At 48.3% G+C, this 21,798-nt stretch overlaps 1 protein-coding gene across 5 annotated transcripts in view; it reads left to right on the top strand.

Moving 5' to 3' along the window:
• Positions 1–21,798, top strand: part of ZNF512 (zinc finger protein 512) — a 123,928-nt gene that overhangs the window by 87,585 nt on the left and 14,545 nt on the right. For all 5 annotated transcript variants that reach the window (XM_078650120.1, XM_078650121.1, XM_078650125.1 and 2 more), the window contains 2 exons: positions 2,944–3,045; positions 16,259–16,321. In XM_078650120.1, coding sequence (XP_078506246.1) covers positions 2,944–3,045; positions 16,259–16,321 — 165 coding nt within the window. The remainder of the gene's footprint in view (positions 1–2,943; positions 3,046–16,258; positions 16,322–21,798) is intronic.

Here is a 21,798-nt window from a genome sequence, read left to right as displayed (position 1 = left end):
AAACAATGCTCATCCTGGGCAGAGGTGTCACACCTCCTCCCCCAGGATGGGCCCAGTGCTCAAAAGCGAAGCTTCAAAGTCTTGCCGCCTTTGTATTGCAGCCCCTGCTGCTAGCAGCAGATGGCAGCCCTCAGTTTACACTCCCTCTTTGGGCGAGAAAACTTAGAAAGGCTAGGAGGTGTGCCCACCTTTGCCAACTCTACTCCTCAGGTTAAATTAAGCACGCGTTTCTGTCACCTCCATCTTGAAGATGAGGGGACTCCTCCAGTCAGTGCTAGGACTATGCCCCTCCCACAGGAGGGTGGCATAATAGGGGGTGTAGTCACCCCAGGTGAGGTGCCCATTGTCCCTACCTGTTACTCCCTTAAAACGCCTCCTAAATCTAGTATTAGACCTTGAAACTAGTTACTTGCGACCTAAGAAGGCGCTGTGTAGACAAGACTGAAGACAACAACTGACTTCGCCCCAGTCCTGCCGGCCTGTCTCTGGCTTCCAAAACCCTGCAAGAAGACGATGCCTGTCCTGCAGGCATCGACATCCAGAAACCCAAGGAAGACTACCCGAACTTTGAAAAAGACCAGAACTCCAGATGACTCTGGTTCTGTCCCTAAGAAACCAACACAAAGGACTCGGGTGCCGTCTGTATCCGCGTGTCCTGCCCACTGTGCACCCGATGCCTACGGGCAGTATCCAGATGGCCCACCAAACCATTACAGGTTCCCCAGTGATCCTGACCTCAAGTCCAACGTTAGCTGACCCCTCCTGGACTTCACGACGATGCCTGCAGCCTGAATCCAAAGGCCCCCCTCACAGCAACTGACTCCGGATAACATTGAACTGTTCAGAAATTGCACTGTCAACTTTTGAAAGTGAAATGTTTTTAGTTAAAAACGTAGTTACCCTATTCCGAATATCTTGGTCTAAAAAATACAAACCAAGCTTATTTTGATAAACTTAGTGTAGATTTCCTTTTTGAGTCGTCTGTCCATTATTGGTCAATGTTGTGCAATAAATGTCTTACACTGTGTGTTAGGCCTATGGCTGCTCTCCCACACTACCACTAGTAGAGCAGTTCGGGTTTTACATTGTGCCCTGTACACTTTTGGAGTATCCCTGTGCACGGCATGACCACCTAGTGGCATACCATATACAGAGCCAGCGTCCTTCATACTTTGAAATACCATATTTGGTTGTCCATTGGAAGTTATCGCACAGTGCATGGGTTATTGAAATTCCATGTTAGCCAATGGACTACTCGCTTTACTACTGTAAAACCGACACTTGTGAGTTCTTACTGTCGGACACGTAAGGTATAATTTCGACATAGCCTACTCTTTAATATCAGCACCCTGTCTTGTGGGTTTATAAGGTCTACTTGGGGGTGATTTATATTTATTTAAAAAAAAAGGTTTGGACCTGTCAAAAGGGTTATTTTACCGTGTTGGTTTGGCATTTTAGAAGCCACCAGACAAGGCTGACCTGGAGCCATGTTTTCACGTTGTCATCACAGTGGTGGCACAACAAGTGCTGCAGTGCACTTGCCACACTTGACTTACCATCCCTAAGAAGGCATGATTCCCTGTACTAGGGTGTTACAAGTGAGTTAACTGTGCCAATCCGGAATTAGCCAGTTGCATATAAGCTTTGGTGGTGGTCATACGCCAAGCACTAGGGCCTGGGCATCAGGGCCCAGTGCACTCCAGAGTTGGTAAACCAGAAGCATCATTTCAAAATGTGCGGTGGTGATCATACAAAAAAGGCCCTTTCATACCGCAGCTCCTCTGCGCATGCCTGTCCTGCCCCCTTTATCTACATTGTCTCCAGCTTTGTCTATTTACATGATCACTGGAGTCTAATGTCAATTTGTTATAATCAGTGGCAGTATAATCTTTAATACAATGCAACCCTTTTTGTATTTTTTATGTAGCAAAATCAAATTCCATGTGCCCTTTCGTCCATTAAACTCTCCACGGGTGTCCATTGGTTCACAATTTCCCTCATAGATCGCTCAAATACTATCCTCAGCTGAGCTGCTCTGTAAGGACAGAAAGGCCCCCCCCTCCCTCACTTTTGTTTAACATATTTCTATCTTATTTTTGTATCTTGTTCCCCCATATGAAGTTGTTACACTCTTTCTGTAGATCTTCTTCTATAGTCTTTGAATCTGGGGAGGGTCAGGTCAAGAATAAGGATCACAGTCTTGGGAATACATTAATTTTAATGCTTGCTTTCCTCCCGAGCCTTAAAATGATGGGGGGCTGCCAGCGTCTTGAGCCACTTTTTATTTCCATTATTAGTTACACGTAATTTGCTCTGTATGGCTCCCGGATGGTGAGCGTTGCAAAGATCTCCAGTTACTTAATCTTTTCTTTAGACCACCTGAAACATATTATAACCCGCTGCTGAGGGCTATACCGGTTGTAAAGGGCCTGAACCCGGGTTATAGGCCCAAGCTGCAGGCGAGGATCTGTAACTTGAATGAAGGCCTTGAACAAAAGGTATAGGTCGAGGCAGAAGGGCTATTAGAACAGTCCACTCACTGAGGGTAAAATGTTCTAAATTAAAGAGCTAGAAACAGAAAGATAAACATTGGGATGCAGGAGCAGAAGGCGTACACGAGGCATCAACAAAAATCCAGAGCCACACCATTGTTTTCAGTGGAGCTCCCGACATTCCAGTGTTCTATCATTCTATCCAATCGTTCCTCCGTGTCCTAAGATTTCAGGTTTGTTCATGCTTATCTTAAATCCTGATAACTTTCTATAATCTTTACATAATATTTTAAGTACATAAAATGCACGAAATAATTGTGTAAATTGATGATGTTGGTCCAGGATGCAAAGAACTTTTTATGACTGTATCCTGATAAGCTTTGAAGAGCTCTGATGTTCATTGATAACTCACCTTTTCCTGATATTGTGTTTTTTCCGGTTCGTTTGTTAGTTAAAATACAGCCGACCAGGGCTCCCAGCCTTCAGTGAGGAGGTGATACGCAAGTGGAGGACTGAAATGAAAGCATACCGAAGAATCCGATGTCCGAACAAGGTGTGTATGTAGTCAGGTAGAAGTTGTCATTTTTTGCTCGTGGTTAGAGTGATGTTTATTGACACTGGCATCCGTGCATGACTTGGACCTTATTTAAGAAAGACTACCTGCCTTTTAACAGTTGTGCTGGCAGCAGTGGCAGCTACTTTATAAGTAAAAACCAATACACGCAGGTGCTGAAGTTTCACTGGGCCCGTTGACCTTGTCACACATTGTCTCCTAGCACAACAACTTAGGTTTCATTTACTTGGTCCCCTGATGGATCTTGAATCGTGTTGAGAGGGGTCGGACATATTGGATCCAATCCAGTTATCCAATGAGGACCAGGAATTGAATAACTGACCTAGAAACTAGTAATTATATTCATATGCATAACGCTCAACACTACACTATACAAGTACAGAATTCTCACAGCGAGACCAAATCTCCTGAAGAAATTCAGTCAGGCTAGAATCATACAAACCAATAACTGAGTTAAAGCTATGCAGAATAGTAACATTAGAATCCGCTGTCCAGAGATCTCTCTATTTAGATTCCCGTCCCACATTAATACTCAATTGGAATGCACAATCAATAATTGAAGATGAGACACAGAGAAACAGAAACAGGATTTGACTATGGTTTCTTTTTATGAGCAAATTTAAAAAGAGTAAATTTATCAATCTCAGGCATTGATTTTAGTAATGCAGAAATAATCAAAATTGTCTCCTGTGGCCCATCAATTACAAAACCTATAGAAGAAGTGTTCAGGAAAGAGCATGAATCATATTAGCTCAAAGGTTCTCTCTCAATGAGTGAAATAGCGCATGCAGCGTATGCATCCGCCCAAGGAAGGGCAGGAGAGTCCGCAAGATTGAAAGCTTTCTCTCGAACGGCTAGGGCGCTCGACCTCGGACCTGGGGATCTGGGTTCGAGTCTCGGTAACGACGCCAAAAACCTCCTGTGATTCTGGGCAAATCACTTAATCTCCCCGTGCCTAAAATGAACGCGTGTCCTCATCTAACGTAACTGGTGCTATGTAAAGCGCTCTGATACCCGATTCAGTTCGGGTCTAGTTTGCGCTATATAAAACTCTGTAAAAAAAAAAAGAACAAGATCTCCAGAGAAAGAAGAAGTGTCTGCCACAGCACCCTGTCGCTTCATCACACAGCATTTATTGATCTACAAGTTTTGGGGTGACACCTACTGGGCCACCTCATCTGGTCAAACGACTCAGTCCTTGATCAGTTTGTGTAGAGTGATTGTCATGCAGCATAGAGAAGACACATTTTATGGCATAAAGGTGGTGATCATCACGTAAGCATGTGGAACCATTCAAAATGTCAAATTTGTAAACAACAGTCCTTTCGCAAAGGCACATGAGTGAATTCAAGAAGACACTTTCTCACAGCAGATGTTCCCAAAGTAACAAACTAGTAATGAGTAGTACTAGAATGTGCATGGGAACTCTCTCTATGAAACATAGTTTCATTCCACATTGTAAGTCTACGGAGCCTTTCCGTGAGAACATAATCAAGCAAAGAAAGAAAAAGCAGGCATAAATTTAATTTGATTCATGAAATTTAGAATATAAAATAATGGAGATATACATTTCATTCTAGAATCTTGGAATCTATTTCTTTAAACTTATTTGCACTCGTAAAGCATTCTAGTTGATGAAGATTATTCTGTAGAAGTTTAAGAGTATTTGGAATTATTATAAATGTGCAGCACCTATTTCTTTTGTGCTATGTTTCATCGTGTCAAAATCGGTTTTATGTGTCAACAAAAGGATTCAGCAGTTTACCTGCTCCAACAGAGGCAATCAAACGCTCTGTGACATCATTATTCACCTTTAAAAGGAAAATGGGGAAACCACTTCAGCATGACAGTTTATTGCAGTTCAGTTTTGACATCCCAGTGCCTCCTGCCAGAGCCAGGAGACACTGTGAAAAGCAGCTTCCTGGATATAACTCTTACCTGCCTCTTAAACATTTAAAGGGGAGACTAGCTTTCAGACTACATTCTTCTAAGCTATCTAACCTCCACATCCAGTCATGTGGTGTTTAGAGCATCACATGAGTTTTGCAGCGTGAATCTTTCTGGATTCACTATGCTGTGCATTATTCCGCGGTCTTGTGGTTGGGTCCGGATTCGTAGTCTTTTCTTTGTTTTTTTTTTTTTTTTTTCTCTTTGCCCAGGTGGGCGTCGGCGTCACACCCCCTTTGGGTGTATTTCCGGTGACGTCGGCATGCTTCCTGCGGAAGCTCCCACTCTTGGGCGCCATCTTCAGATTCTTTTTTTCCGCGGTCGGGTCTGGATCGTTCCCGTTTGGGCTCCAGACATTTTTGGAGAAAGAAGAAAGAAAATACAGAAAAGACGAGGAGAAGTCATCTGAAGACTCCAGGGGACTTCACCGACGAAAGACAAGCAAAGATAAGGCGTTTTCCATCCAGATCTTCGACGACCGTCGACGAACACGCGACCAGAGAGGCCCTGGACGCTCGAGGATGGACAACACGCCGTTCAAGTTCTGCCGGAACTGCCACCACAAGTACGCGCAGAAAGACCAGCACCCGGTATGCAACCTTTGCCTACCGGTGGACCACGAGAGCGGAGACTGCAACGCCTGTTCCGCCTTCACCCCGAAGACCCTTCGTGTGAGAGAGAGGCAGAGGGTAGCACACGCCACCCTGCAGGGGAAGGCCCCGACCCCGTCGCTCTACGAGCTGGGGATGTCCTCCGAGGAAGAAGACAACGCTGCCGCCGAAGACGACTGCTACACGGTCGTAGAGACCGATTACACGAAGACTTCTGACAAGGTAGGAGACTCTTCGGCCCCCAAGAACCCGAGAGACTCTGAGTCTCGAAAAATCGAGGGCAAGACCCCGAAAGCGCCGACGCCAAAAAAGGCGGCGTCCGCGACTACTCCCAGGCCCAGCGGATCCTCAGAGAAGGAGTCCCCGGCGCCGAGAGCTGCTGATCAGCAGAAGACGTCGAAAATCGTCCCCGAAAAGGATCGATCGACGAGGGAGAAAGACCCGAAACTGTCGACGACGACCAGAGACCCGATATCCGGTTCGACGTCGAAAACTTCGACTCCGAGAGGCACGGCGACGAGCCATCCGTCGAAGAGACCGGCGGAACCATCCGACGCGGAACACGCGGCCGAGATGGAAAAGAAAAGAAGGCGCCTCGAGGCAGAAATGGAGAACTTCATGCAGCGGAAAAAAGATTTCGACGCAAGGATGAAGGCCTTCACGATCCCTCTCAAGACCAAGCCACCAGTGCTGGAGGCGGTCGAGGAGGAAGAAGAGGAGGTCGCAGAAGTCACCGAGCAAGACCGGGACGTCGAGGTGTTCGACGACCAGGAGGAGTACGAGAATCCCCACGAGAGCTACAGCTATGGGGAGGAAGATGAGGGCAGGACAGACACGGAGTCAGCGCCCTATGACCTTCAGGATGTGGATTACATCGATGTCGAGACCGACAGCCCGGAGGAGGTGGTCGACACCTACCCCTCGAGGCCCTCGCCGCCGGACGACATCGGGGCCTACAACGCGGTGATACAATCTGCCGCAGCAGCTTTCAAGCTCAAGCTCGACGAAGAGAAGCAGAAAGCAGACTTTCTTCTGGAAACATTGCTCCCAACACAAACGAGGAGCCAGTTCCTCCCGATGCTCGAGAGCGTCTTGGCTCAGGGGAAGGAAGCTTTCAGGGAGCCCGCAACATGCAAGGCAGTGACTCCCAGAACTGAGAAGAAGTACAAGCATGCCGCAAAGGACCCGGCCTACATTCAGGGCACGGTCTCCGCAGACTCCATTATCACGGCCACAGCAAGGAGGAGGGCTAACGTACCCACTACCTCGGGCCCGCCACCGGATAAGGAGAGCAAAAGGATGGATCTGGTGGGCAGAAGGATCGAACGGAATGCCGCGACCCACTGGCGCATGGCTAATTCCAACGCCCTGGTGAACAGACACATGTACCAAATCATGGAGGGACTGGGACAGTTGGTGAAGGACTTGCCCCAGGATGCCAAGCAGAAAGCCGAGAAGCTAATTGAAGAGGGGAAGAATGCTGCAAATTCTTGCCTAAAGACGGCTCTGGATGGGGCAGACACGGCCAGCAGGCTCATGATGATGGGCGTCACGGAAAGGAGACACGCCTGGCTCAGGATATCCGGTTTCAAACCGGAGGTGCAACACAGCATCCTGAACACCCCGTTCAACGGCAGTACGCTTTTCGGACAAACAGTTGATGAGCAACTCAGCCAACTTAAGAAGGATAACGAAACAGCAAGATCCATGGGAGCATTGCAGTTCAGAGGGAACAAGAGGGGCACCCCGTCACGGAGGCCCGGCGGAAGAGGCGGAAACCAGCCAGGTACTTCACACCAGGCTTTCCAGCAAACGCACCAGGCAGACTCGCAGGGTCAGCAGGGCCATCAGAAACAGCCCTGGCAGTACCAACAAAGAGGCCAGTCCTTTCGAGGGAGAAATGGACGAGGACAGAATAGAAGAGGGGGCCAGCAGCCCACCTCCAAGTGACTTCGAAAAAATCCGTGTGCCCACCCACAAAAAAGATCCCAGGGGGCAGCACGTACAGATGGGTCAAGACAAACTAGACACCCACGACCACAGGACACCAGTGGGAGGGAGATTAAGATTCCACCTCCAGGAGTGGAGAGGAATCACATCAGACAAATGGATCCTCAACATTATCCAATTCGGATACTGCATAGAGTTGGAGGCGAGGCCAACAAGCAGAAAACCAAGAAGAAAGCCGCTAGCAAGCAAGCAGCTGCAGTGCCTTCAGGAAGAAGCAAAAGAACTCCTGCGGAAGCAGGCCATAGAAAGGGTACCCTTCAAGGAAAGAAACACAGGAGTATACTCAACATACTTCCTGGTACCAAAAGTAGACGAGACAATGAGGCCCATTCTCGATTTACGGTTCGTGAACCGATTCATAAGAACGCAAAAATTCAAAATGACCTCCCTGCAAGAGGTGCTCCCACAGTTGCAGACCGGGGACTTCATGGTCACTATAGACCTCAAAGACGCATACCTGCACATCCCAATGAACAGGAAGCACAAGCACATGCTCAGGTTCACCGTCGGAGAAAGCCACTACCAGTTCACGACACTGGCCTTCGGTCTAAAATCGGCACCAAGAGTTTTCACAAAGTGCCTCGCAGCAGTCGCGGCGCACCTAAGAAGGCAGGGGATACATGTATACCCTTACCTGGACGACTGGCTGGTGAAAGCAAACTCATACCAGAAATGCAAGCTGCACGCACATACAGTGACCAGCACGCTCATAAACCTGGGGTTCTCCATCCATTGGAAGAAATCATCAATGGAGCCGGAACAAGTGAAGATCTTCCTGGGAGCACAGATCAACACCTTACAGGGCAAGGTGTTCCCCAGCGAGAAGAGGGCGAGGGCGCTGGTGAAGGAAACTCGCCTCTACCGGAAGGGACAAGCTCGGACAGTGAGGACGGCGAGCAAGATCATGGGGATGATGGCATCATGCATCCACCTGGTACCGAATGTACGACTCCACATGAGACCCATTCAAGAATGGCTACAGGAGCAATGGTCACAAGCTACAGGCAGTTGGGAGGATCTAGTGGTTGTAACGCACGCAGTGCAGAAGGAGATGACATGGTGGACCATGGAGAACATAGCAAGGGGAAAGCCTCTAACGCCCCCAACGCCAACAGTGACCATCACCACAGACGCATCCCTGAAGGGATGGGGCGCTCACATGGAGGAGCTCAAGGTGAGGGGACTGTGGGCACCGACGGATGCCACAAAGCACATCAATTACTTAGAATTGAAGACAATCTTCCTTGCACTGAAGGCCTTTCAAACAAGACTGTACAAGCACAAGGTATTGATACAAACAGACAACACCACTGCGATGTTCTACATCAACAAGCAGGGGGGCACACAGTCCGCACCGCTTTCAACGCTGGCGCAGGAGATATGGAGATGGGCCATCCCTCTCAAGATAGACCTGCTAGCCATACACCTACCAGGGAAGGACAACATACAAGCCGATTGGCTCAGCAGGCAGACATCGGCATCCCACGAGTGGGAGCTCAATGCTCAGGAGACAAGATACCTGTTCGACAGGTGGGGGACACCATCGGTGGACCTGTTTGCCACACGCCAGAATGCAAAATGCCAAAACTTCGCATCCAGGCAGCCCGAGGAGGGGACACTGGGGAATGCCCTATGGATAGATTGGTCAAGGACATTTGCCTACGCCTTTCCCCCGATACCACTGATGCACAGAGTACTGAGCAAATGCAGAGCGAGCAACATGACACTGATACTGGTCGCACCGCAGTGGGCGAGGCAGACCTGGTACTCGCAGATCATGGAGATGACACAGTGTGCACCCCACAGATTCAGCAGGAGGAAAGATCTACTGTCCATGCAGAACGGAGAGGTACTGCATCCAGAGCCAGAGAGCATGAGCCTAGTAGCGTGGCTCCTGAGGACATAGAGTTCGCACATTTGAGACTACCAGAAAGCACCCTGAGGGTACTTCGGGAGGCACGAAGGCCCAGCACTCGAAAGTGCTACGTTGCGAAATGGAAAAGATTCACAATATGGTGCAGACAGGAAAGACTCCACAATAAGATGAAGAGGGACTCCACAGTGCTAAGGTACCTGACGCACTTACTGGAGAAGAACCTTAGCTCATCCTCGTTAAGAGTTCACTTGGCAGCGATAGTAGCCTACACAAGGGGAGAAACGTGCAGGAGCTTCTTCACATCACAGGTGGTGAAGAGATTCCTAGAAGGAGCGAAAAGGATCGCACCACCCAAGCGGGTGCCGCCACCTGCATGGAACTTGAACACAGTCCTAACGGAACTCATGAAAGAGCCCTTTGAACCACTTCACAAGGCCTCCCTAAAGATGCTAACTATGAAAACAGCCTTCCTGGTTGCGATAACGTCCTTACGCAGAGTAAGCGAGCTTCAAGCGCTGACGCTACAAGAACCATACATACAAATACACAACGATAGAGTTGTGATGAGGACTGACCCACACTTCATGCCGAAGGTGGTATCCAATTTTCACATGAACCAGTCGATACAGATACCGAGTTTTTTCCAAAAACCCACAACCAGCGCAGAGAGAGCTCTGCACACCCTGGACGCCAGAAGGGCAGTCATGCACTACATTGAAAGGACAAAGGGGCACAGGAAAACGAAACAGTTTTTTGTGTCCTTCGCAAACAGCTTCATGGGCAAAGCAGTAACCAAAAGGACCATTGCACGATGGATCGCACAAACAATCCAACTCTGCCACAAACGGGCAGGACAGGAACTGGCTGAGGGGACGCGTGCCCACTCCACCAGGAAGAAGGGCGCTACAATCGCCTTCCTGGCTAACACACCCATAGAGGACATATGCCTGGCGGCAACATGGGCTTCGGTGCACACGTTCACGAAGCACTACTGTGTGGACATACAAATGAACAAGGAAGCTCAAGTGGGACAGAAGGTGCTACAGCACATATTCAACACCCAACGCTCATCTTCCACCCAGCCGCCACAGAGATGAGAAACCGCTACAAAATCTATGCACAGCATAGTGAATCCAGAAAGATTCACGCTGCAAAACGAATAGTTTTCTTACCTGTCGGTGTAGTTTTGCAGCTTGAAGATCTTTCTGGATTCACTAGCGAACCCACCCACCTCCGCCAGAAAGATGAGGCTGGAGAGAGAAGAGGTGGTTAACTAAAGAATAGACTTTGAAAGTACAAAGCGGTAAATACAAACTAAGATGAACATTGCCATTACTTCGGAAACGAAAGAAACACGGAAAAAAAGAACCCGAAGATGGCGCCCAAGAGTGGGAGCTTCCGCAGGAAGCATGCCGACGTCACCGGAAATACACCCAAAGGGGGTGTGACGCCGACGCCCACCTGGGCAAAGAGAAAAAAAAAAAAAAAAAAAACCAAAGAAAAGACTACGAATCCGGACCCAACCACAAGACCGCGGAATAATGCACAGCATAGTGAATCCAGAAAGATCTTCAAGCTGCAAAACTACACCGACAGGTAAGAAAACTATTCGTTCCTGTGCCTTATAAATGAGCTCTGTGTGGCCAGGGAACTCCTCAGTGGCTTGCAGTATCCTTACATGTGTACCCAGGCATAACACAATGCTACCAGAATCACTCTCACTTTAAATAGAGCCAAAAAAGCGAATTTTGGAAAGAAGCCCTTTCTATATTTTGTATTGATCACTAAAGGTGTTGTTAATCCCCGAATAATAAAGTAAAAATTTTCAGATTTCTAAGAGAGGAAACATGGTTAAATCTCTCTAGAAGCCTATGGCATCTTCCGAATTGATCTTGAGACTGCATAGTAATACCTCTCAAGTTAGTAGCACACTTGTCAAACTGACAACAATAAACTACACCTGCTGTGTCCCATTCACTTCAGTGGTAACGGTCTGGTCAAAAACAGTCTGCAAGCTGGGACTGAGGGACCAGTCCGGGGGAACTCACAGGGGATGTCGATCCTTGAGATGCTCGGACACATAGGGATACCGTTGCTCCTCTTCTCCTCTGGCTGTGGGGCTCGGGTGCAGTGTTGTCTTCTTGTGATGGAGTCACTCGCGGTTAGAGGGGGAATGCAGAAAGAGCCTTCATAGGGGCAACTGGGAGTCCAGTTTGGGTAAACCCAAAGCTGAGCTTAGCTCCTGTGGGTCTGCTGACCCCGTTGGCACCGTCACCTCCCTTGGACTCAGGCCGTGAAGAGCGGGTGCAGAAGAACTTTGAGGCGTCAGTCAAAGACTCACTTCTTTCTCGTGTTCTGCAGAAAGGGGTCGAACAGGACAGGTGAATAACTCTCTGTGGGTTTGGTGCCCGGACTGGACACCTCAAGCTTCGGCTGCTGCAAGAGGTTCAGTACCTCAGGTATTAGTGTTGTGTGATTCCAGTCGGTCCTGGCTTCCCCACATTTGGAAGGAGGACAGATCTGACTGGTGGGGCTACCTCATCCTGGACGGCTGCTGCGTCGGTAGTCCCCGTGAGCGGCAGGTCGGTGTACCAGAATGTTGCTTCTTTGGTGCCTGCGACTGCAAGGGGAGAAGCTCCTCTAATCCAAGGAAGTTTCTTTGCCAATTGGCGAAGCACTGGCAGCCCTCCAGGTTTCTTAGTCTGCACAGCAGCAGGACGAGTCGGTTGATCCACGAGGGTTGGGTGCAGCAGGCATTGTGGCAGGGTTGATGCCAAGCCACTCGTTCTCCTCGGACCTTTGTATCAGGTGGTCCCCTAAATACTCCATTTAAGGGCATAAAGGTGAGTGAGGTATAGTAGCCAACTAGCTTCTTAACACTGGGGTCAATACACCCCTTAGATGACCACTTCATTTGGGGAGTGGGCATCACCCTGTCCCATAATTCCTAATTTCACCAAAGACAAGATGGTGAAATTCCTAACGTTTTGTACACCACAGGCGTGGTCACCGTAGAGGTGTGCCCAACCTGGCAGTGCAACACGTCTCCTGCAGAGCTACTTTTCCAGCCTGTCTTGGGCCAGATGGACCCAGGACAGGGGGTGGCATGTGCCCCTGTCTGGGGAATCCTTGTGTTGCATATCAAATGTGGCAGAGGCCTTTGAAGGCTCCTGCCTTGATATACTGATTTATCAGCCTTCCTCTGGGAGGGGTTGATAAAGCCTCTCTCCATTGGATGCATCATTTCTGTCCCCTGAGAGGGGGGCTGTCACCTCCTATGGGGGTCAGAAACTCATCTGTAGTGACAGGCTGGACTGGACGAGTCGCCAGCCAGCACACTGGAGGGCTAGTAGGGTTCAGGGGGTACCTCTAAGCTACCCTTTGGGTCATGTATTGATAAATCCATCCCTGGAATCATTGTGGGTTTATTAATACAAAGTGTTTGATACCAAACTCCATACATTTTAGTGATGCCATTATGTAGCTGGGAAAGTGATTATGACCAGTGCTCAGTACAAACCTTAAGATGGCTTCCCAGTTCACTTGCACTGTCAGTAATTGAACTAGCCAGCACAGGGGCATATCTGCTCATGCAGATATGTTCTTACATGTAATATAATGCACCCTGCCTTAGGGCTGTAAGGCTTGCGGTAGGGCTGACTTACAGATATTATATGCCGTGTTAGGGGGCAGGGCTCACCGGGTGTGACGTGTGTTCACTTTGTAGAGCGCCTTGTCACCCCGGTGCAGTGGCAGTCTGCATGAGTTTGTTTCTGGGTCTCTGAGAGTGGCACAAGATATACTGTAGCTTTTAGGGACCCTCTTTAGCACCTCTGCCCTAGGCATCAGAGGTGCTAAAGGCCTGGTCACTTGAGGAATCAAGTGACCAATTGTCTTATTTTGGGGAAAGAACACTGGCACTGGGGACCAGGTTAGCAGAAACCAAGTGCACGTCAGTCAAGGTTGTATCAAATACCAGGCAAAAAATGGAGGACTACTGCAACAAAAACCCAGTTTCCTACAATTGAACATTATGAAACCCTCAAACACACATCCTTAAGATGCTTGGGGAGGCGATGAGAGAGAATCAGTAGGGGAAATGCAATCTTTTAGCCACCAATGTACAGCAGTCAAAATTTCACATACTACAATAAATGTATCCAGTGAAGGATTCTGGATAGGGGTATCATTTGGAGTAGGTAGTGATAGGAATAGCTGCCTTTATGTTGCTCTGAACCCAGTTGAACTGCTTTGCACACCGAAGTAAAAGCCTCTCTCAGGGGTTGGCCTAACGGCTAGGGAGCTCGACCTCGGACCTGGGGATCTGGGTTTGAGTCTCGGTAACGATGCCAAAAACCTCCTGTGATTCTGGGCAAATCACTTAATCTCCCCGTGCCTAAAATGAATGCGTGTCCTCTTGTAACGTAACTGGTGCTATGTAAAGCGCTCTGATACCTGATTCAGTTCGGGTCAAGTTTGCGCTATATAAAAAACTCTGCAAAAGAGCACAAGGGGGTTTCAGTGCACGCTTTCCTCTTCCAAACATCTGATGTACATCCTTCTGTGCATTACTGCGATCGTCTGTGACGTACAGGAAACATTTACAACATGGGCAGCAGCAATGGATCCTTAATACGTTATAGGCTTAGCATGATCTAGAACTGGCACTTGATATGGAGCTCGTATAGTTGTTTGCCCTTCACAAACCTGTGCAAGCACAATGAAATCTTTTCATGTTCATTGTTATGCACTTAAATAACGTCATAAACTTGTATTTCTTTCATCTTAAAAGTTTAATCTTTAATGCCCCCAGGTTCCAAAACTTCAGTATCTATCTTACTATGCAAATATATTCATTTTTGCATTACGCCAGTTGTATCCAACATGCAATGCAAATATATTGTTTTGCTTAATACTAACACGTGTTTCGCGTCCTACTTCTTCAAGTCTTTACTCAACTGCTTTTGCATGTAATGTGTTGCCACATATATACATAGCTGTAGGAAACTGTCTCTGTACATGGAATACTACTACGCGGTTATACCTTGCACAGAGGCCAGAGATTCCCCCAGAAGTGTACAGGGCTAAATGTAAACCCAAAATGCTTTATTTGTGGTAGTGTGGGTGAGCAGCCTTAGGCCTAACACAGAGGAGTGTAAGACATTTATTGCGCACACAATGACCAATAACTAACATACGACTCAAAAAGGAGATCCACACCAATTTTATAAAAATAAGCTTAGTTTGAGTTTTATTTGAAGACCAAGATCTTCGCAAGAAGGTAAGTAAGTTTTGAAAGAAAAATACTTCATACTTAGAAAAGTCAGCGCTTAGTGCAATTTTCAAAGAGTTCAATGTTATCTTATGGAGGATAACAATAATGCAGTTATACAGGTAAGTACGCAACTTGCAGTTCCAGTCTTCGAGACCGAAGGTCAGCAAAGGGCAAGGGTCAGGTGAGTGCCAAAACTGTACCTCCAGCGGCACAGGAACAGTGGGTGCATAGGTCAAAATTGGAGTTTGGCCCAATGCTTTTCAGTGGAGACGGGATACTCAAAGCCACACTGCATGCAGGTAGGTAAGTCGGTTGGAGGGGCCCTAGCTTTGGGGGTTAGATCTAGCACAGGGGGGCCACAAAGCAGAACTAAACATACACCACCAGTGACACAGGGGCAGCAGGATGCAGAGTGCAATTTCGGCATCGGGGCCTAATACTTTTCAATTGAAACGTTGCTTTCAACAAACAGGCTGCAGGCGTCGACCCGGAGGCCACATGTATGGGGTCGTAGAGGCACCTCGGTTCAGCTCATCAAGGCCCAGGAGCTTCATGTGCAGGGGTCCCTTTAGAGGTCAGACCTTTCTTATTACAGGCATGTGCTCACCATGTCCTTACCTGACCCTTGCCCTCTGCTGATCCTAAACCCTGAAGGTTAAAGACTGTAATTTGGATATTTACCCGTGAAACCGCATTGTTGTTTTCCCCATAGGATAACCTTGAACTGCTTGAAAATTCCACTAAGTATTTTTCCTGAAAAATGTACTTACCTTTTTGCAAAGATCTTAAACAAAGCTTATTTTTATAAAATTGGTGTGGATCTCCTCTTTGAGTTGTGTGTCAGTTATTGGTAAATGTGTTTGCAATAAATGTCTTACACTCGTCACACTACCACAAATAGAGCACTTTGCGTTTACATTGAGCCCTGTACACTTCAGGGAATCTCTGGACTCGGTTCATGGTATAACCACCTAGTGACATACCATATACAGACCCAGCTTCCTACACATCACATTGTATAATCATTGCTGTTCAGAACTAAGACAAAAGGCAGTCGAACGGCCAAGTAGGTGGAAGTAATGGAGGGGGGAACGGTGGGGATAAAGTTTGAATACTCGTAAATGTGTGCACGCTGACCACTGCAACACACTGAGCTATTAAATTTGTGAATCTCTGTTACAACAATAACTCAATTGTAGATTAAATTGTCACTACAATGGTATACCAGCTCTGAAGTGTGCAGATTAAATGTTGTTCTTGCATTGATGTCTACATCTGTGTACTTGCCTCCTGCTCTTATATACGAATCACCAAAATGTCTTACTATGTCTCATGTTGTAGCTATATGATAAAGGCTAAAAATATCAGAGCATTAAATTCCATACGTAAAAAGACTTGCATTCGTACTGAAGGTATGTTTGATTGTCTGCAAAAATCTTTTGTTATTTACAAAGTCTTTTTTTGGCCTTTCAGGGTTGTGTGTCGGTGTACAGCAGCGTCTCTGGATTGAAGGCTCACCTGGGCTCTTGTACACAGGTATTTTCCTCTTGCTGGAACAATCTTTGCTGAATTTTCAATATTGAATGCATTAAATTGAGAGGGGCCTTAAATTTAGGTCACGTGACTTCATGTGCTACAGTGATTACTAGGATATCCCTCGTTTATGTGGGTACCCAACTCCTTGGTTTGTGACTCTCTGTATTAGGGCTAAACAGGCCCCAGTGCATGTGCTCTGACCCCTAACACATGTTGAAATTGGCTTTATTCCTAATTGACCTATTTAACTTATGTGTAAGTCCCTTTTATGTGGTACAAAGTCTACCAAAAGGCTGTAAGTTAATTGTCACTAGTGTACTCGAGCACACGTTGTGCCACCACTAGAGTGACACTGCAAAATATGACCACAGGCCTGCTACTGTAGCCTGGCTGTGCAGTTTTGTAATCAAAATTCCATGCGACCTGTCAAAATAACACATTTTGATTGGCCTAAACCTCCCTTTCAAATATTAGTTGGTCACTCAGGTGTAGGCCTTAATGCCCAGTAAGGCAGGGTGCATGGTACTTAAAAGTAAGACATGTACATGTTTAATGTAAAACATGTCACAGCAATGATAAGTCCCGAAAATCTATTTTCACTGTAGCAAGATTAACTGTTCCATAGGAAAGCAGTGGTATATATTAATAAAGTTAAGAAAGTTGTCTCTGCCTAGCAACCAGCAAAAAAGTTAATAAAAAAAGATTTTTTTTGAGTTTTGCAACATGAATTCAACTGTGGAATAAAAACAACCCCATTAGATGACTTATTTGCGGCCGGCCATAAATTGCAGAGGCCATGAGCAACAAGATGATCTCGGTTGCCGCCCCACACGTTTTGGTGCTATTTTCATTTAAAACTTTAAATAGTCATATCTGCTGGTCCCCTTATTAGATCTCTGTTATTTTGGGATTTTTATTGTGTTAGGCTTTCAACATTTGAACTGTTATGGTGCTTTCAAACACTTTACACATTTTATCCAGGCAGTCAATCCTTCATTCAGTTTTGATTAAAATCATAAAGGTACACTTTTTTTTTTTTTGGAAAATCTGTTTATTAGCATAGTAGGTAAAGCAGTTACATAAATTTCCAAGCCCAGTAAAGCAGAGTAAACATGCATGTGCCTGCTTAGAACATATTGTTGCATCGTCATCTTGATTTTACATTTCGTGGTGACCGTAACTGTCACAAGTAAACCAACCCCGGTCAATTCATTCCCTCCCTCCACCCTCGAACAACCCTCCCGACACTCTCATGACATGCATATAATCGAATGAACATTAAACTGGGTCACCCATAGCGTTGCAACATGTAGCTTCTTCTATCTGTACACATAGGTGGAACGAGGTAAAGGGCTAGTGGTTGGGTGCCCCCGTATCCCATCATGGTGCATCCCAGTCAGTGACAGTGCATGAAAGTCCGGCTCAGGACATATTTATTCCACATTCGGTGAGTCACATGTATCCCCGTCCTCCCCTTCATCCCCAGTTTCAAATGCTCCCAGCGTGACAAACCAGTCCAGCGAGATCGGCGTTTTCCGCAGACCCCTATATTCCTCACGCTGCAGTGCTGCTCCCTCTGCCTTACCCCAGCGCACTACCTCTGCCTTCCATAATTCAGGGTTGGGTGGTTTGGGTGACTTCCACCTCATCGTAATGGCACGCTTCGCTAACAATAGGGCCAGGTCTGCAAAGCGCGTCGCTACTGTCCTTTTGCGTTGTGAGGGTCCCAGCCCCAGTAGTGTGCCCTCTAGTGTAGGAGATCGGGACAGAGCACCTGCGCTCTCAAGCGATGCATGGACCGTGGTCCAGTAGTATCCCAACTTGGGGCATTGCCACAGCATGTGCATCAGTGTTGCGTCTTCAGTGTCGCATCGGGGGCAGTTGCTTTTCGCATCAGGGAACATCGCATGTATGCGGCGCGGAGTCAGGTAGGCTCTATGCAGTAGCATCAATTGGATGAATTTGAACTTGGGGTTCCTAGCCACCTTTTTGGGAAACTGCAGTACTCGGTCCCACTCTTTGTCTCTCAGGGGCCTACCAATATCCCCCTCCCATGTCTCCCTGAGAAGCGATAGAGTGTATGCCCTCCCTTCTTTGATGCTAGCAGTGAGCCATCTAGTCAGGTTTGCGCCCGTGCCCATAAGGTAGTGCATCTTGATGAGGGGGTTCGCAACAGGTTCCCGGCCCTCTGGTGACCACTTATGTGTGATATAATTGCGGAGGCCTGCGTGCAAAAGGTATGAGCCCCCAGGTACGCCTCATGTGGTTCTGAAGTCTTCAAAGGACAACAGGAGCCCTTCCGCAAACAGGTCGCCCACATGCGATACTCCTGCGCCACGCCATGGCGCCAGCGAGGTCGCCGTGAGAGCTCCCGTACCCAATGGGATGCCCAAGAGCGGGATCGTGGGGGCATAGGATGACTTAGGGGACGTGTACTTCAGTGCCTTCCTCCAGTAAATTATCGCCAGTCTAAGGAGTGGCGGGGCGTCTCTCGGTATATCTGAGTTGGGCAGTAGCAGTGTGTGTATTCTCCCCTTGTCGTGGTCCTCCTCCGACACATTGATCTCTTGGAGATTGCGACCGGCCACCCAGAAGGCCAGCCACTGTAACTGACACGCATAGTTGTAAGCTCTGAAGTCCGGCAGGCCCATACCACCGGCGTCGGAGGGGAGCTGCAACTTGGACAAACCTATACGCCTGCGGCCGTGCCCCCAAACAAGTTCGGTGAGGAGAGTGTCAAGGGTCTTAAATGTCGTTGCTGGGATCAGGTACGGTCGATTGGTGAAATGGTAGAGGAGACGGGGGAGCATCACCATCTTAGATATCGCTACTCTGCCGGGTATTGAGAGTGGTAGTGTCAACCAGAATTGTATCTGCGACTTCAGTGCTCTGATGGCCCTACCAAGGTTGCCGTCAATCATCATGTCAGCCTCCCTATAGATATGCATCCCCAGGTATCTAAAGGTAGTTTCCGCCATCTGGAATTCGTGGGGGGCGAAGGGCAGGGGAGTAGTCAGACCTGTGGCCGCAAATGTGAAGCCATAGGACTTGGATTCGCTTATGGTCAGGCCAGAGATCGTCCTAAAGTCCTCAAAGACCTGGGAAACAGGGCTCAAGTCGCCCCTCAAGTCTCGGAGATACAATATAATATCATCCGCGTAAGCAGACACTATATGTGCCGTCCCATGTCTGCGTATGCCATGTCGGGGGGCCATCAACCGAAGCCTACAGAGCATAGGCTCGAGGGCAAGGACAAAGAGGAGGGGGGAGAGCGGGCAGCCTTGCCTGGTGCCCCTCGCTATAGCTATAGGAGCTGATATATGTCCGGAGGAGCGCACTCTAGCCGTGGGGACGGTATACAGCAATCTGACCCAGCCGAGGAATTCAGGTGGTATCCCAAACTTGGACAGCGTGGCGAACATACAGTCCCACCTCAGGGAATCAAACGCCTGCTTCAAGTCCAGAGATATGTAGCCTTCGGAGTTCATGTCTCCTCCGTCCCCGAGCATTAGTTGGGCTAAGCGCCTAAGATTCATGGCCGTGTTGCGGCCCGGGACAAAACCACATTGATCCGGGTGGATCAGTTGCGGTACGTATTGCACCAGCCTCGTTGCCAGCACCTTGCTCAATATCTTGGAGTCAGTATTGAGAAGGGACAGGGGCCTGTAGTCGGCCATTTGGAGCCCCTCTTTGGCAGGCTTCAAGAGGGACGTGATCAATGCCTGCATGGACGACTGTGGTAAGGAGGTTATCCGTAGGGCTTCCAGATAAACAGTGTGCAACCGCGGGGCTAGGAGGTCTATAAATGTCGCATAGAAGTCGGCCGGTAGGCCATCTGTTCCAGGGGTTTTGCCCTTCGGAAGAGCTCGTATTGCCTGCCTGATTTCAGCTATTGTAATGGTACGCTTCAGATCTTTGGTCTGTTCGTCAGTGAGTTGAGGTAGGTCCAGGTCCCTCGTGAAGGCCTCGAATGCAACCTCGGATAGGGGCAGTGGGGGGCCGTACAGTGTTGTGTAATAGTCCCTGAACGCCGTGTTAATCCCGAGTTGGGTGGTAGTCGGGTTGCCCGCCTGATCTAGGATAGTCAGAGTAGGGTGGTGAACCGGGGAATCACGTAGAAGACGAGTTAGAAGGGGACCGGCCCTATCCGCCTGCGTATGCTGCCTGTTCTTGTATTCTCTGTAGTCTAGAAGCCTCAGGTCTTCCAGCAGCTCCGCATGTCTAATGTGAGCCTCCTGTAGTGGTGTGAAGGGTGCATTTGTGCCGGCTGCCTCATTTTCTAGGGACGCTAGCGAGCCCTCCACCTCCTTCAGTTGATTAATTACCTCCCGTTTCCTGCCCATTCCAGCGGCCATTGCCGCCCCCCTCAGACAAACTTTAAAAGCGTCCCATTCCACAAGCCGGGTGCTGGCTGTGTTCGCATTCGTGGAGAAGTTGGTTACTATAGTGTCAGACAGGGAGGCCCGGAATACCGAGTCTTCAAGGAGATCTGGAGGCAGTCTCCAAGTTGGGATGGGGGCCAGCCGCCTACCCCACTGCCAGGTGAGTTCCACGGAGCTGTGATCGGACAGAGTTTTCCCCATGTGTTGGGTCTGGACTATTGAATCCGCAAGGGAACGGGAGTAGAAAATATGGTCGATTCTGGTGTGGAGCTGGTGGGGCGGGGAGAAAAAAGTGTATTCCCTTTCTTGTGAATGCGCGCTACGCCATGCGTCTGCCAGGTCCCAGCCCCCAGCCCATCTCGTAAGAGCATCCGCTTGTTTTCTACTCTCAGCTGCCTGCAAAGGGGGATGTGACCTATCCAATGTAACATCAAGCACAGCATTGAAATCCCCTCCAATTAACCAGCGATGATCCGCCCAATCCGCCAGTACCCCGTTTACTTTCAACAAGAACTCCGATTGATTTGAGTTCGGCGAGTACACACACCCAAATACAATAGCATCCCCGTTCAACAGCCCCCGCACAAATACATATCGTCCCTCATTATCTATTCTTTGCTCCAACATCTGGAAGGGGACAGAGCCGCGGAACCAGATCGCCGCTCCCCTGGAGAACGCAGAATAGGAGGTAGCAAAAAGTTGCCCCCTCCATTTCTTGCGCAGTTTCATATTTTCAGCAGCATTCAAATGTGTCTCTTGTAGGCAAGCAATCTGTGTCCCCCTGCGGTTAAGCTGAGCCAATATCCTATGACGTTTCTGAACTGCTCCCATGCCACGCACGTTCCAAGTGCACAGTTGGTAATCATTAAGCAGCCCCATATCTATCTATGTGTTGCGGCCAAGTAAAACATCCGGGTACCCACGTTAGTTCAGCTTTGCGAAAAGAGAGTGTCCTGTAACCCTGTAGTCCCTGAACAAAAAGGTCCCCAAGCCAACGTGCCTGGGATCCAAACCATGGTGCCCAACGTGGGCACAAGTCAGTTAAGTTCGTATGCATACCGGGGGCGACAGGCCTCTGACAACTGTCACTTAACG

The sequence above is a fragment of the Lissotriton helveticus genome, chromosome 6 (genome assembly GCF_964261635.1).
Source record: "Lissotriton helveticus chromosome 6, aLisHel1.1, whole genome shotgun sequence".
Classification (NCBI taxonomy): domain Eukaryota; kingdom Metazoa; phylum Chordata; class Amphibia; order Caudata; family Salamandridae; genus Lissotriton; species Lissotriton helveticus.
Note: the sequence above shows the minus strand (reverse complement) of the source record. Positions and strands in the feature narration are given on the sequence as shown.